The following is a 14,736-nucleotide window of genomic DNA, read 5'->3' on the forward strand; positions in this document are numbered from 1 at the left end:
CAGTCAGGGGAGGGGCTTGTCCAGCACAATAGATAATGTCAATAATCGATAGTATTGAGGTTCCCCACGGTACGTGATGCAAGGCAAAGGCACAATCCCCCACTGCCTCGCGTCTGCGTCTCTATCCAGTACAAATATAATAGTAATTCGGGACCCCTGGTCATGCGCCATGCTTCTTCGCCTTGCTCTGGGCAAGTCGGATATGCCCTTGAAACCAAACGCCTTTTAGACAGGCAGTCAATGCCATCCGTAAACTCCCAACATGGTCGAAGATACAAAGTGAATATAAAAAAAACATGCGGCAAGAATTTGGTCTCCATGCAAAAGGGGCAACATAGGCCGCGTGTGCATCATGTGGTAGACAAAGGGAAAAAAAAAAGAAGAGAGAAATTAATGGTGCTCACGCAGCAATAGGAGCGGGCGAGCTGGCCATGCCGTTCATGGGGGTTTGGACAGAGGTGCTGTCGCCATTGAGGCCGCTCTTGTCGCTGATTGCGCTGCTCTCGTCCTTGAGCTTGGAGTCGCTGGTGCCGGTGGTGTCGCTCTTGACATCATCGGGGAAGGCGGATTTCCGGCCGGGCTGGTAGGTGGGCACTTGCCAGAGCACGCCGGTGAAGCTGCGGACCTGGAACGTCTTCTTCTCCCAGCGGCGACACTTTGCGCCGGAGCGGTCGAGGGCACGCAGGCGCTCGTTGATGGCGCCGAGATTGGCCTTTGGGCCGGCCTTGCTGATGGCTGCGGGGGCGGCAAAGGGCGTCTTGGAGTTGGGGTCGTTGATGATGTCGCCCATCTTCTTCCTCTTGGGGCCGGGCTTGGCCTTTGGCTGCTTGGGGGTGCCGGGGTTGGAGCCCGCCTCCATCTGGGCGGCGGTGCGCTTGGTGCCTAGCTTGGGGCCCTTCCGCTTGGCAGAGGGAGGGGCGAGCGACGACGGGGTGCCGGGGTCGTTCATGTTGGAGGCAGAGTCGGCGGGCGTGTCGGCGGGCTCGGGCTCGACAATGTGCGGCGGCGAGGGCGTTGGGGGCGAGGGGTTTGCGTCGTCGCTGGGGGCGGGCGTGGGCTGGCGGACGAAGCGGGCCAGAGAGTCTGCGGGCAGCTTGAGCGTGACGACGAGAGTCTTTGCAGATTTCGTGGTCATGTTCGCGTGCAAGAGGACGCGAGCTGGAGATGGATGGCGATGGCGGGCCGGTGGGCGGGTGCTGCGGGCGTGGTGGGCGTGGTGGGCAGCGGTGAGGGCGCACACAGGGCGAGGCGGCTCGGCGTGTCAGCGAGCGGTGCGGTGCGGTGCGGTGCTGGTGCAGAGGAGCGTCGTGGTGTGGGCGTCGTGGAGCAGCAGACGGGCGATGGCGGATGCAAAGAGAGGGCAGCACGAGATGATGATGGGAGCGAGGATGGGGGGAGATGGGGAGATGGAGAGATGGAGGGAGCGAGGGCGAGCGAGGGTGTGCGCGGTGAGGGTTGCCGCTCAGGCAGAGAAAGGGCTTCGGCCCAGCTGGGGTGGTCGGCTTGCCAGATCATATTGGGCGGAATCGCTAAAACGTTCTGTCTCTGTCGGCGCTCTAGCAAGAGGTGAGGACACGGCCCCCTTTGGCCCCGACCGGCGGCCAGTCGGCGCTAGGCCCGATGCGACGGCCATGGTATTATGCTGCGACTACTCTACTGCCACTACTACTGCCACTGCCGCTGCCGCTGCCACTGCCACTCGCAGTACTGCTGCGGCTGCACTTGGTCCTGCTGTGCTGGCTGCGCTGCCCGCCGCCGTGCCCGTTGCTGGTGCCGCGTCTGCTGCGCCCTGCCGAGTCTGCGGTGCGGCCGGGCTGGTGGGCGTCGCGTCTTGGGGGGGAGGCCCGTGTGGCCTTGCTCTGTAGCATGGCGAGCTAAATTGCGCGTTCCAGTTCCAGTTCCAGTTCCTGAGCGGCGGGCGGTAGGGGAGCGCGCGAGGCGACGCGAGGCGAGCTTCGAGCATATGCGGCACCAGCACAACCTTTTGCTCCATCCGAGACAGTCGACGGCGCCTTTGCATTTGCATTTGCAGCCCCAGCCCCAGCCCCAGCCTGCCAGCTGCTATGCGTCTGCGTCTGCGTCTGCATCGTGCGTCTGCTGATGCCGTTGATGCTTGGCCGCCGCCGCCTCGCCGCCGCCTCTCTGCCTCTCTGCCTCGCCCGCCACCCTCGAGCTCCCTTTGTCGCCCGCCAGCGTCAGCCTGCCCACCGCGCCGCTGCCTCCTCGGCCCATCCACCCCATTCTGACAACCGCCTTTTTTTCTGCTCCAAGCGTCCACCACAAGGCCCCGCCCGCCCTGCGTCCACGATCCTGGCCTGGTGCCATGGCACCAACGCCTCTGCATCGCCGCTCCACGATGACGTTGGCTGCGGCCATGCCCGGATGCCACAAACCCCTCGGGACTCATGATCCAACCGCCCGCACCAGCGCCCCCACCGTCCAGAGCTCCCTGTTGCCAACCATGTCCATGTCGCCAGTGCCAGCCTTGATCACCCGCCAGCGTCATTGCCACCGCCGCCCTGCTGCCCAGCTCGCCAGCCCTCTCCGCTTCACCACCAAGCACATCATGGAGCGCATGGCTGCAGCCACATGGCCACTTGTACGCACTCACCCACTATGCTGCTTGCCCTTGCCCTTGCACTTGCATGGGCCATGAGGTAGGTACACCATCTTCTCAACACGATCCAACCGCAAAAAAAACAACAACAACAAACACATGTACAGTCCGAGGCACTCTTCCCAACGCATCCACAGCGACAGTGGGTAAAGTCAACACCAACACCACAAAAGCACCAAAACGAACCGGATATACGCTACGCCATTGACGCGCATCCTACTCACTACTGCATGTAGTCCGCTTGATTACAGCCGCATACTTTGGTCTATGAAAAGGGGTTGCTGTACTTGAGCACTCAACCCTCAACCCCGAGCCCCCTATCCGCAAGCGTCCACGCGCTTTCTCTCTTGCTTTCTTCCTTTTGGCACCACCGCCACAGTACGAGCTGCCGCCCTTCTTCTCAACCTGCCCGTCGTCTCTTATTCCCGTTGTGCACTGCATTCCCGTTAGCTCTGCGTGCTTCATCACCGCTGACCGCCACTTCGTCTTCATTCATCCACTCCCGAGCGGCCCCGGGAGTGCGGCGTCGGAACTGACCAGCACCAACTGCCACCACTTCATCTTCACTATCGCTCGCCTCAATGTCCAGGAGAATCGGCATGCTGAACTCGGCATCTCCCGTAGCCGGCCCGAATTCGTTACCCCCGCTCTTGACAGGGTCCACGGTAAGAACATCCACTTCCTCGTCTTCTTGGTTCAGGCGCCGCTTGTGTAGCTCCTCGAGCGGCTGGATGTCAAATTCGTCCTCGCGTTCAATGTACTCGACGTTTTCTTCAACTTCGAGAAAGTCGGGTGCGAGCGCCGACCATCGCTGGGGCTGCAGAATGGACCACAACCACACACGCCCAGAGTCTACCCCGACGGCGGCCACAAACGGCCTGAATGGATGCCACTGCAACAATTAGCATCCTTGACGCAAAGACAATGTCCAAGTAACAAACCTCGACCACGGACAGCTCTTCTTTGGTGCCTTCAAGAATCTTGACCAAACTGCCCTGTCCACGTTCCCACACATAGATGTGATGGTTCATCCACGTTGACGCGGTAACATACTCGCCTGTCGGGCTGAAAGAGACGTGATTCCACGAGAGCCTTTGCACCAAGTCCTGGAACTTGTGCTCGACTTCCAGCTGGAGAGTGTCAAAGTCCAACTTGGGATCGCTCAGGTCGGGCAGATGCAGTGTTCGGACAATGCGGTCGCTCGAATTGAGCACCACATCTCGGCCCGAGGGCGTCAAGCGAATGTATACAATAATGTTGTTGGTAACTCTGAATGAATACCGCATTTCATGCGTCTTGGCATCAATAATGTTGAGCCACCCTTTGTTTGTGCCTGCTATGATGTGGTCGCCCGTCGGTGTGAAGAGCGTCATTGTCGTCGTCTGCTTCGCATCCTGTGCTGTTTGCTTTTCTGTGGCGTTCTCGCGTTCAATGTCGGTTCGGTGCGGCGCCGACGATAGAGAGTGCTTGACAGGGATTTCCCCAGACATGTCCACAATCACGGGCTGGTCTTCGAAGAGCGCAGCGACAAAGAGCATACTAGACGCAGTCAGACATGGCAAACATCACCAAGTCCCAAAGCACGTACTGGTTCTTCGGGTGCAGCTCTGCAATGAAGATGGCCGCCTCGAAGCGGACGGTGCGCACCCGCGACCCATCCTTCAAGTCCCAAAGCACGCACTTCCAGTCCTGGCCCGCGCTGAGAAGGTAGCGGTCGTTGGTCGACCAGCTGAGCGACTGCACTTGACGCGTGTGGCCTCGCAGCTTGCGCGCGACTCCGTTGGTCTCAATGTCGAAGATGACTACAATGCCATCGTGCTACACCCACATCAGCCCAAGCAAATCTGCCCATGTCGAGTGCCCGCATACCCGTCCCGATGCAAGCAGGTCGCCGCGATGGCTAAAGCGTATAGAGGTCGAGTGGCCGCTGCCTGTGCGTCGTGAGCATGTGTATGACGGCGCTGCGGTTTGGTGAATGTATCAGAACTCACGTAGGCGGCCGGTGATGACATCGGGACAGTCCTGCGCGAGGACAAAGGGATCAACCAGCGACAGATTCATGGTGGCGCACTGCAGACGGCGTGGTGTACAGGGCAGCGTGCTCACTTCGCAGCATCTTCACCAGCGCAGAAAGCTCGTGTTCATGGCCGCAGCGTCAAAGGCGCGTCGCGACTGGAAGGCTGCCCTGGCTGCACTCCAGAACTCGAGTGGGTATGAGGGCTCCGCTTCGGCACTAGTGCCGGATGCGCCAAGACCCTTTGTCGCCTTCTGGCTTTGACCATGGCCTCGCTCAACCAGCACGCCTCCCTCACCACCACCCACCCCCGCCATCACAACTGGCCGTTCTGCATTCCCAGAGCGCGTCTTCCACCTCGCCGACCCCCATAGTGCTCTCCGGAGCGCTTTTAATACGCGCGCACGCCTCCCGTCTCGAGGCGCGACCCGGCGAGCCCGCGACCCCCGTGCAGCCCTTTTCCGCGGGCGCCCTTCTTCGACCAGGCAGCTATTCGCGCGCAGCGCGCATCTAATACATCCGGGCGGTGATACGACACGACACGGCTACCACGGCAGACCCCTTGACTTAGTTAATACGCGGAGGAAGCGCCCGCCGTGGCCACCGCGAGCGCCGACCCATCCAGCGGTCTGTAGCGATCCTCTTACCCTCACCACCTCCTCGACACCGCCAACATGCCGCCCGGCGCACCTGTCCAGTCAAAATGTCCGCTCCGGACGATCAAGGAGATCCAGTTCGGCCTGCTCTCGCCCGAGGAGATTAAGGCCATGAGCGTCGTCCACATCATCTACCCGGAGACCATGGACGAGCAGAAGCAGAAACCGCGCGAGCAGGGTCTCAACGACCCCAAGCTCGGCACGATTGACCGCATGTACTCGTGCGCGACGTGCAAGGAGGACATTCAGGTCTGCCCTGGTCACTTTGGCCACATCGAGCTACACACGCCCGTCTTCCACGTCGGATTCGTTGTCAAGATCAAGAAGCTGCTCGAGACCATATGCCACACTTGTGGCATGATCAAGGCTGACTTCGTAAGTCTTCCTACGCGAAGACAGAGACTTCAGGCGCTTGGACGATTTTTGCTAACAGCAACACCAGAACCACCCCGATTGGCATGCGGCCGCCAAGACCAAGGACGCGAAGAAGCGTTTCGACAAGATCTGGCGCATGTCGCGGACCAAGAATGTGTGCGTTCAGGATGTTGAAGAAAGCGGCAAGGAAAACAAGATTCCCAAGATTCCTCACGGCGGCTGTGGCAGCAGGCAGCCCGACACGATCCGCAAGGAGGGTCTCAAGCTCACGGGAACCTGGAAGCAGAGCAAAAAGGACGATGACGATGGCCAAGGCGACCGCAAAGAGGTCATTACGCCCAAGCAGGCGCAGACGATTTTCAAGCTCATGTCCGACAACACGCTTGCTCTGCTTGGTCTGAACGCCGACTACGCCCGTCCTGAATGGATGATTCTAGATGTGCTCCCTGTACCACCTCCACCGGTAAGGCCAAGTATTTCCGTCGACGGTACAGGTCAAGGCATGCGTGGAGAGGATGACTTGACATACAAACTGGGAGACATTATCCGCGCCAACGGACGCGTAGCTGAGTGCCAGCAAGAGGGTTCGCCTCAGCACGTCACGGCCGAGTTTGAAGCTCTCGTGCAGTACCATGTTGCGACCTACATGGACAATGATGCCAACGGTGTTCCACAAGCCATGCAAAAGTCTGGTCGTCCGCTCAAGACGATTCGTGGTCGATTAAAGGGCAAGGAGGGTCGTCTTCGTGGTAACTTGATGGGCAAGCGTGTCGACTTTTCTGCACGTACAGTCATCACTGGTGACCCCAACCTGTCTTTGGACCAAGTCGGTGTGCCCCGTTCCATTGCGCGGACGCTCACCTACCCCGAAGTTGTCACAAAATTCAACATCAGCAAGCTGACAAACCTGGTCCGCAACGGTCCCAACCAGCATCCTGGTGCCAACTATGTCATCAAAGCAGACGGTGTCCGTCTTGACCTCAAGCACAACAAGAACCTCGACGATCTGCGGTTGCAGTACGGATGGAAGGTTGAGCGACACATTGACGATGACGATGTCATCATCTTCAACCGTCAGCCCTCGCTTCACAAGGAGTCCATGATGGGTCACCGCGTCAAGGTCATGCCCTACTCCACCTTCCGTCTCAACTTGTCCGTCACATCCCCCTACAACGCCGATTTCGACGGTGACGAGATGAATCTGCACGTTCCTCAGAGCGATGAGACCCGCGCTGAAATCCAGAACCTGTGCATGGTGCCCAAGCAGATTGTGTCGCCCCAAAAGAATCAGCCTTTGATGGGTATCGTGCAAGACACACTTCTTGGTATCTACAAGATGAGTCGTCGTGACAACTTCATCCCCATCGAGCAAGTCATGCCCATCATGATGTGGGTTCCTGACTGGGACGGCATTGTCCCCGAGCCGGCCATTCTCAAGCCTCGACCTCTCTGGACTGGTAAGCAGATCATCAGCATGGCTTTCCCCAGAGAAGTCAACATTGAGAAGAAGGAGGGCGATTCTACACCGAGCAAGGACAACGATATCAAGGACAAGAGTCTGATGATCAAGGGCGGCCAGCTCCTCTACGGCCAAGTCACCAAGAAGATTGTCGGTGCTTCGGCTGGTGGTGTTATTCACATCATCTTCAACGAGCTCGGCCCCGACGCGGCTGTCAAGTTCTTCAACGCCTGTCAGCGAATTTGCAACTGGTGGCTTCTGCACTATGGCTTCAGTTTCGGTGTGGGTGACACCATCCCGGATCCTAAAACCTCCGAAAAAATTGCGTCCGAGATTGCCAAGTCTAAAGTCAAGGTCGAGGAAATCATTGCAACTGCCACAAAGGATCAGCTTGAGCCTCTGCCTGGTATGACAATCCGTGGTACTTTCGAATCCAAGGTGCAGAAATTCCTGAACGAAGGTCGAGAGGGTGGTGGTACTGCTGCCCAGAACAGTTTGAAGGATTTCAACAACGTCGTCCAGACTGTCGTTTCCGGTTCCAAGGGTTCCACTGTCAACATTTCTCAGATGGTTGCCCTTGTCGGACAACAGGCTGTGGAGGGACAGCGTATTCCCTTCGGCTTCAAGTACAGGTCGCTGCCACATTTCTCAAAGGACGACTACTCACCCGAGTCTCGTGGTTTCGTCGAGAACTCATACCTGCGCGGTCTTACACCCTCCGAGTTCTTCTTCCACGCCATGGCTGGTCGTGAGGGTTTGATTGACACAGCAGTCAAGACAGCCGAGACTGGTTACATCCAACGTCGTTTGGTCAAGGCGCTTGAAGACGTAATGGTCAAGTACGACGGAACCGTCCGCAACTCGATGGGTGACATTGTTGAGTTCGTCTACGGTGAAGATGGTCTTGACGGCGCCCACATTGAGAACCAGTCCATGGACATTATCATGTCCTCTGAGCCCGACTTTGAGGCAGGCTACAAGCTGGACGTCCTGACCACTGACCAACCAGAGATTCCAGTCTGGAAGCTTGAGAACTCTCCCTTGTTGCAGGGCGACGTTGAGGTGCAGCGTGCTCTTGACGAAGAGTTTGAGGCAATCAAGAGCGACCGTGAATACCTCCGTGCGAATGCCAGCGAAGACGATCTTGAATCGTTCCAGCTGCCGCTCAACATTGCGCGCATGATTCGGTCTGCCCAGGCGAGATTCGGCATCAACCCAGAAAAGGCTGCTAGCAACCTCCATCCCGTGGAAACCATCAAACAGGTCCACGAGACTCTTGACCGTCTAGTTGTCATTCGTGGAGACGACGAACTGTCTAGGGAAGCTCAGGACAGTGCCACATACCTCTTCAAGGCTCATCTCCGCGCACGTCTTGCTTTCAAGAAGCTTGCCGTGGAGCATCGCCTCAGCAAAGAGGCTCTGAGCTACGTCTTGGGAGAATTGGAGGACCGCTTCCTCAAGGCCGCCGTCGCTCCTGGTGAGATGGTTGGTGTCCTTGCAGCCCAGTCCATTGGTGAGCCCGCCACACAGATGACGCTCAACACCTTCCATTTTGCTGGTGTGTCCTCCAAGAACGTTACGCTCGGTGTGCCGCGTCTTAAGGAAATCTTGAACATTGCCGCAAACATCAAGACCCCGTCTATGCTTGTCCGCCAGGCGGATGCCAAAGGCAGTCAGCAGCAGGCCAAGCAATTGCGAAGCACCATTGAACTTACAACCCTGCGCTCGCTTACCCAGGCTGTCGAGCTCTACTACGACCCAGACATTCAATCCACACTTGTCGAGGAAGATCAGGACATGGTTGAGTCGTACTTTATCCTACCTGAAGAAGACGAGGTCATCGAGTCGCAGTCCAAGTGGTTGCTTCGTATCATCCTCGACCGCAAGAAGCTGCTGGACAAGAGCATCACCATCGGAGAAGTTGCTGGCAAGATCAAGGAAGAGTTCAAGCCAAACCTGGCAGTCATCTTCAGTGACGAGAACGCCGACGAGCAGGTTATGCGTGTCCGCTTCATCTGGGATCAAAACCTGCAAAAGGACGACGAGGATGAGGACGAGCGAGACGAGCGATGGATGCGCAAGCTGGAGAAGCATCTTCTTGACGACGTCACCCTTCGTGGTGTTCGTGGTGTTGAGCGTGCTTTCATTCGAGAGCACATTGTCACTGTCGAGAGGGAAGACAGGGCCCTATTGCACTCCAAGAGCAACGATCTGTGCAAGGAATGGGTTCTCGACACTACCGGTACTGCCCTGGCTGAAGTCCTCGCCATTGAAGGTGTGGATGCCACCAAGACATACTCCAACTCGTTCATTGAAATTCTTGGTGTGCTCGGTATCGAGGCAGCTCGAGCTGGTCTTCTCAAGGAACTGGGCATGGTTTTGTCCTTTGACGGTTCGTACGTCAACCACCGTCACATGGCATTGCTTGTCGACATCATGTGCCAACGCGGTCTTCTCATGGCCATCACACGTCACGGTATCAACCGCAACGACACTGGTGCTCTGATGCGTTGTTCGTTCGAAGAGACTGTTGAAATTCTACTCGAAGCTGCTGGCTTCGGTGAGCTCGACGATTGTCGTGGTGTGTCTGAAAACATCATGCTTGGTCAGCTTGCACCTATGGGTACTGGAGAATTCGATGTCGTCATGGATAACGCTATGCTTCTCACCATGGTTGAGGACAACTCCAAGGTCATGGGCGGTGCTGCTGGCGCCGGCAACTACATGCCCGGTGGTGGAGAGACGCCGTACGATTTGGGCTCACCCATGTTCGAGGGTACTATTGGCATGGGCTCCTTTGATCAGGTCTCCTTTTCGCCCATTGCGGCCGCTGGAGGTGGCGATGATCAGGGCGCCTTCACAGCCTACGCAGGTAGCTACGGCAGTGGTGGTTTCAGCCCATTCGACGGAGGCAGAAGCCCAGGAGGCTCAGGCTTCAGTGGCATGTCTCCAGGTTTCACCAGCCCGGTGTCACCAGGCTTCTCTCCCACCTCGCCTGGCTACTCGCCCACGTCTCCCGGAATTGCCAGCCCTCGCTTTGCTGCTACATCCCCAGGATACATGGCATCTCCTACATCGCCCCACTACTCCCCGACGTCTCCACGATATGGTTCTCCTACATCGCCGTCGTACTCGCCCACGTCTCCAGCTGGTTACTCGCCCACGTCACCTCAGTACTCACCAACATCACCCAATTACAGTCCGACGTCTCCCACGTTCATGGGTGGTGCTACGTCACCCGCGTACAGCCCGACTTCGCCACAATACAGCCCTACATCGCCACAGTACAGCCCCACGAGTCCGCAATACCAGGCGGGAAGCGACCGCCGCTCACCTACCTCTCCTACGTCACCCCAGTACAGCCCCACATCCCCTCGATACTCGCCCACTAGCCCAGCGGGAGCATTCTCCCCAACCTCTCCAAGATACAGCCCGACTTCTCCGGGCCCGGCATACTCTCCCACGTAAGCTCCCCCGGTCATAGTTGTAGACAACCTCCTTTGCTGTAGCATACACTGACTTTGAACTAGATCTCCAAAGCAATAGGCGGCTTGTTGATGTAAGGTGTCTCATCTCTTCTCTGTTCTATATGAAAATACATTCTCTTCTGTGGATGATTTGGGCAAACTCTTTGCTGAAGCTGAGCAAGGTTACTTTTGTGTCTGCCGGGCTCTCTTTGTCAAAGGTTTGACCTAACCTCTACCAACCCCATCACGGCTGGTCTCGTACGGCAGGTCGTATCTGCAAGCGGTCGTTCCTTTAACTAGGCCCACGTCCCTTTCCAACACGTCCTGTCCGGCAACTGATGGGTTTCGCTCACACACACACGTCCGATTACAAGCCCCCTTTTTACTCGCAAAACCCCAACCTCTGTACAACAACGACTATTTACCCCCTCAAGCTGCAACTCGTGAGCGGCACCAAAAATCTGCTTATCGACTGCGCGCTCTCTTTCCCCCCTACGAGATTGGAACCTTTTTTTGTTCTTTTGCATACAATACCCTTAAGCCTTTGAGGGTACATAACCGGCGTTAATTTTACTCTATTCTGACATGGGGGTCCTTCACACGCACACACACACACATCATATCCAATTGCAAAAAAAATGCAATGGCGTTTTATATTCCTGGGGTCTTTGACTTTTTTTTCTTTTTGAACATGCTTTATTTTTTTGGCTTTTCTGCATTCATGGTCTATCATATACAGACGCACCAGAGACAAAGAAAGAAAGACGGGGAATTTTTTTTATTTTCTTTCTCTATTACGTGTTCTTTTTTTGCAGAAGAAAAAAATGATTTCACTTTATCTCTTTTTTTTTGGCTGGGGGGACTGTTTAGTCTCTTTTATTCTGTTTGATGCGGGATATGTTTCATCGTTAGATCGTTGCTTCCTTTTTTCTTTTTCTGACCTCTCTATCTCCCCACGTTTTCTTTTTTAGCCCGCCAAATTGCGCGATGGGGCCTTTTTTCTCTCTGACTCTCTGTTTATGTGGCTTTTTTTGGCTCGGATTCGGTGGAGGAAGGGGTTGGTCAGTGTGATGGATGAGTGCGAGAGAGACAGACAGATACGAAAGTTGAAGTGTGTACGCGCGATGATGGGACAAATGCAAGTGTTAGAGACTGGGGGAGTAGTGCTGATGTGGGAGGGGAAAGGGGGAGAGAGAGCGGCTGCATTACGAGCAGCGCACTTCTTTCTCTAAGGGGGGGGGTTTTCTTTTCGGAGTGTTTTTACAAAGTACGTACACGTCAAAGTAAGAGTGGGGGGGGAAGTAGGGAAGGCTTTATGCGGCGTCTCTCTCTTTCTCTCTCTCTCTCTGTCTCATGTATGCGACACGAAATATAATAAGAAATTATGGAGACAAAAAAAATTATCCTTCGGTCTTGTTGTGGTTTCCAAGTGCTATCTGTGGGTGGGTGATGTTTTTAGTTTTCGCTTTCTTGAATTTTTTTTTGTCTTTTTTTTTTCTTTCTTACTAGGGTTTTGGGAGAGGAGAGGAAGGCGGACTGGGGTGGGCGTGGAGTAGAATTATACATAATTTTGTGTGTGTGTGTGTGTGTGTGTGATGCTGAGAGTAAGTAAGTCAGTAAACTTATAAAAGCAAAGAATTAATAAAAATACAACATTGAACAAAGAATACTACGTAGATAAACGTCCCAGCTAAAAAAAAAAATCTACATGTAAGTGCTCATCGCCTCGGAATCCGCGTAGTTGGTCGCATAAGAAATAGCTTCTTGATTTGATTTCATATGCATGGTAAGTAGATATTGTACATGGTGGTATCTGTCCCCCTCCTTTTTCGCACTTGTTTCCTTTCTTCCGCCTTTTTCTCATTGACGCGCATGATATCCATGGAAGAAAGCTTACGCCTCGATACTCGCGAGTAGATCTAACATGTACTTTTGGCGTCGTACACGGCCTGATGCTGATGCGGTGCTTTGCTGCTGGTGCTGTGACTGTGGCTGTGGCTGTGCTGTATCACTCGTCTTGCTTCCCTTGCTGGGCGGAGGGTCTGGTGTATCACTCGCTTTGCTTGCTTTATTCGGTAGCGCTGCAGTATTGGCATTACTATTGGTATTGGTATTGGTTCCATGCGGCGATGAGCTGGAATCCCGTCTCGGACCCAGTCGTGAACCTTGTCTTGGACTTGGACGTGGTGATGTCGATACTAATGCATGTGAAAGAGTAGAACGCGTGGGGACAGGCGATGCCGGGTGCAGGATTATATGCGGGATGAGTGGTTTGCGGTGTGCAGGGTGTGAGGGGAGCTCGTGGCGGGCGGTGGTGGTTGTGGTATCTTCTAATTCCGAAATGTGTGTCATTGCAGTGGCAGTAGTAGTTTTGGTGTTGGCGGTCGTCGTGGTCGTAGTAGTCGTGTCTTCTAATTCCGAAATAAGAGTGCTGTGACGTGCTCGCGTTGTGCGTCGTGGGAGTGCCGCGTAGTGCGTTGAAATGTCACTGCACGATGCACGCTGTTTTATGTCTCTTCGTGTGAAAGCCAGATTCAAGGTGTGGTTTGAGCTCGGCATGTTGGTAGTGTCGGCTGCTAGTTCTGCAGGTATGTTCATGTCTCCTGCGAGTTCTGGAATTCTTTTTTCATCTGCGCGCCGAGATGCAGCGGGTTTGGCGGGTGGTGATGTGGAATGCAGTGCAAAGGGATTCACGGGGCCCGCGGCGTTGGTCCCGCTCATCGCGTATACCGCGTCGCCCTCTAGCTCTGCGATTGTGGTGTGGCGAGAGGAGTAGGGCAATGCGGGTTTGCTGGGTATGGTGCGTGGGGCTATGGTTTTCGGGTCGCTGAGACTTCGTTTGATATCGGCCTTGTAGTCGGTGTATTTCCTGAGGTCTTGGTGGGAGCGTTGTGTGTGAAGATTGGAGTAGCTTGGGGGCGGACTGCTGGGCATCATGGGTACTAAGGGGTATGGTAGAATGCTTGTGGATTGACGGGACGGCTGGATGCTGGAGTCTTTGTGTTGGTATGAATTCAATGGGCTTGTGCAGCCGATTTCCAGGGCTTTGGAGGGTATTTCTTGTGTTTTAGCGATGTTGTAAGTGATTGCTTCGGTACTTGCTGCTTTCTTCCAATGTTAGCATCGAGTGACGGAAGGTGACTGTCCAATGTTGCGGCTGGGGCTCATACCAGCCCACTTGATGTCCTTTTGAGGAACCATCTTATGGTCATCATATCCGATACTGTTTCGGTATGCTGGCGGCTCTCTTTGTGTCGACAGGTCGTCGAGGCGATTAAGAAAACTCAACACGTTGGACAGCTGTCGATGGCAAGCCGTCAGTTCTGTTTTACGGTTTGCTATTCGTTCACTGTCTGCAAGAATGTATCGGAGCTGGTGTGAGTGATGCAGCGCTTTAGTATGTCGCTGGTTTGACATGTGTTCCACCCAGGTACCAATCTCATCCAGAGCAGAGGTTGTGCTGTCAACGGCAGTTCTGATCCAAGGATGTCTCTCAGGCAAATAGGCGAGTGTTGCCTGCACCGAGTTGATACCCAGTAGCCGCTCAACCATTTCAAGGTCATTGCGAACGATTTGTATTGTGCGAAGAAAGACTTCGCTCTCACTGCCAGCATCTGCACTGTGTATCGCAACGTCGGCGAATCTGAATGCGCGGCTGATGCTATCTGATCGCACAGGCATACCTGCGGCGAAGGTCAGCCGAGTGGGAGTGTGAAGTATAATTCTCTCTGCATACTCACCATATACTTTGCGCATAGTGAGCACTCCTGTACCAGCATAAGCCGGTGAGATTGCAACTGCTCAGGCTGATGACGCTGAGTGAGTGAGGAGTCAACGAACCAGGCTTTCAAGGGGGTAGCCCCAAGACCCCGAAATTCCCTCAGTGGGTAGGAAACAGCCGCACGGCTGAGTTGGCCTCATTCATTAGCCCATACTTGCTGTGTGGCGTTGTTAGCAGAGATGTCAACAATCAAGCCAAGCCAAGCTCCAGCTTGGCTTGCCTCAGCTTGATAGGCAAAAGCAAAACTGTCAGCTTGGCTTGGCTTGACTCAGCTTGGCTTGGTGTATCAAGCCAGCTTGATTGATGAGCTTGATGAGCTTGATGGTCATAGCGTCTTTTTCAAAGCTAGTTAAGTAGATAATATTAG

The 14,736-nt window shown here is 55.1% G+C and overlaps 6 protein-coding genes across 6 annotated transcripts; 2 read left to right on the top strand and 4 right to left on the bottom strand.

The window, feature by feature from the left end:
• Window positions 1-112: 112 nt before the first annotated feature.
• Window positions 113-1,250, bottom strand: SETTUDRAFT_162133 (uncharacterized protein). The gene has a single exon (XM_008022455.1). It carries the CDS (start codon window positions 1,133-1,135, stop codon window positions 401-403), a length of 735 nt encoding a protein of 244 aa, XP_008020646.1. The 5' UTR covers window positions 1,136-1,250; the 3' UTR covers window positions 113-400.
• Window positions 1,251-2,100: 850 nt separating this feature from the next.
• On the top strand, window positions 2,101-2,409 carry SETTUDRAFT_29962 (uncharacterized protein; the record flags this gene model as incomplete). The annotated part of the gene is made up of 1 exon (XM_008021982.1): window positions 2,101-2,409. The coding sequence occupies one exon, from the start codon at window positions 2,101-2,103 to the stop codon at window positions 2,407-2,409; it is 309 nt and encodes a 102-aa protein (XP_008020173.1).
• Window positions 2,410-3,017: 608 nt separating this feature from the next.
• SETTUDRAFT_18118 (uncharacterized protein) lies at window positions 3,018-4,678 on the bottom strand (the record flags this gene model as incomplete). Its single annotated transcript, XM_008021859.1, has 5 exons — window positions 3,018-3,509; window positions 3,559-4,156; window positions 4,206-4,435; window positions 4,487-4,548; window positions 4,609-4,678. 5 exons carry the CDS (start codon window positions 4,676-4,678, stop codon window positions 3,018-3,020), a joined length of 1,452 nt encoding a protein of 483 aa, XP_008020050.1.
• A 278-nt stretch (window positions 4,679-4,956) lies between these two features.
• Window positions 4,957-10,589, top strand: SETTUDRAFT_177979 (uncharacterized protein; the record flags this gene model as incomplete). Its single annotated transcript, XM_008022456.1, has 2 exons — window positions 4,957-5,662; window positions 5,721-10,589. The coding sequence occupies exons 1-2, from the start codon at window positions 5,306-5,308 to the stop codon at window positions 10,587-10,589; spliced, it is 5,226 nt and encodes a 1,741-aa protein (XP_008020647.1). The 5' UTR covers window positions 4,957-5,305.
• Window positions 10,590-12,481: 1,892 nt separating this feature from the next.
• SETTUDRAFT_29965 (uncharacterized protein) lies at window positions 12,482-13,522 on the bottom strand (the record flags this gene model as incomplete). The annotated part of the gene is made up of 1 exon (XM_008021983.1): window positions 12,482-13,522. One exon carries the CDS (start codon window positions 13,520-13,522, stop codon window positions 12,482-12,484), a length of 1,041 nt encoding a protein of 346 aa, XP_008020174.1.
• A 183-nt stretch (window positions 13,523-13,705) lies between these two features.
• On the bottom strand, window positions 13,706-14,344 carry SETTUDRAFT_29966 (uncharacterized protein; the record flags this gene model as incomplete). Its single annotated transcript, XM_008021984.1, has 1 exon — window positions 13,706-14,344. The coding sequence occupies one exon, from the start codon at window positions 14,342-14,344 to the stop codon at window positions 13,706-13,708; it is 639 nt and encodes a 212-aa protein (XP_008020175.1).
• Between the last annotated feature and the right edge of the window lie 392 nt (window positions 14,345-14,736).

Source organism: Exserohilum turcica (assembly GCF_000359705.1).
Source record: "Exserohilum turcica Et28A unplaced genomic scaffold SETTUscaffold_1, whole genome shotgun sequence".
Taxonomy (NCBI): domain Eukaryota; kingdom Fungi; phylum Ascomycota; class Dothideomycetes; order Pleosporales; family Pleosporaceae; genus Exserohilum; species Exserohilum turcicum.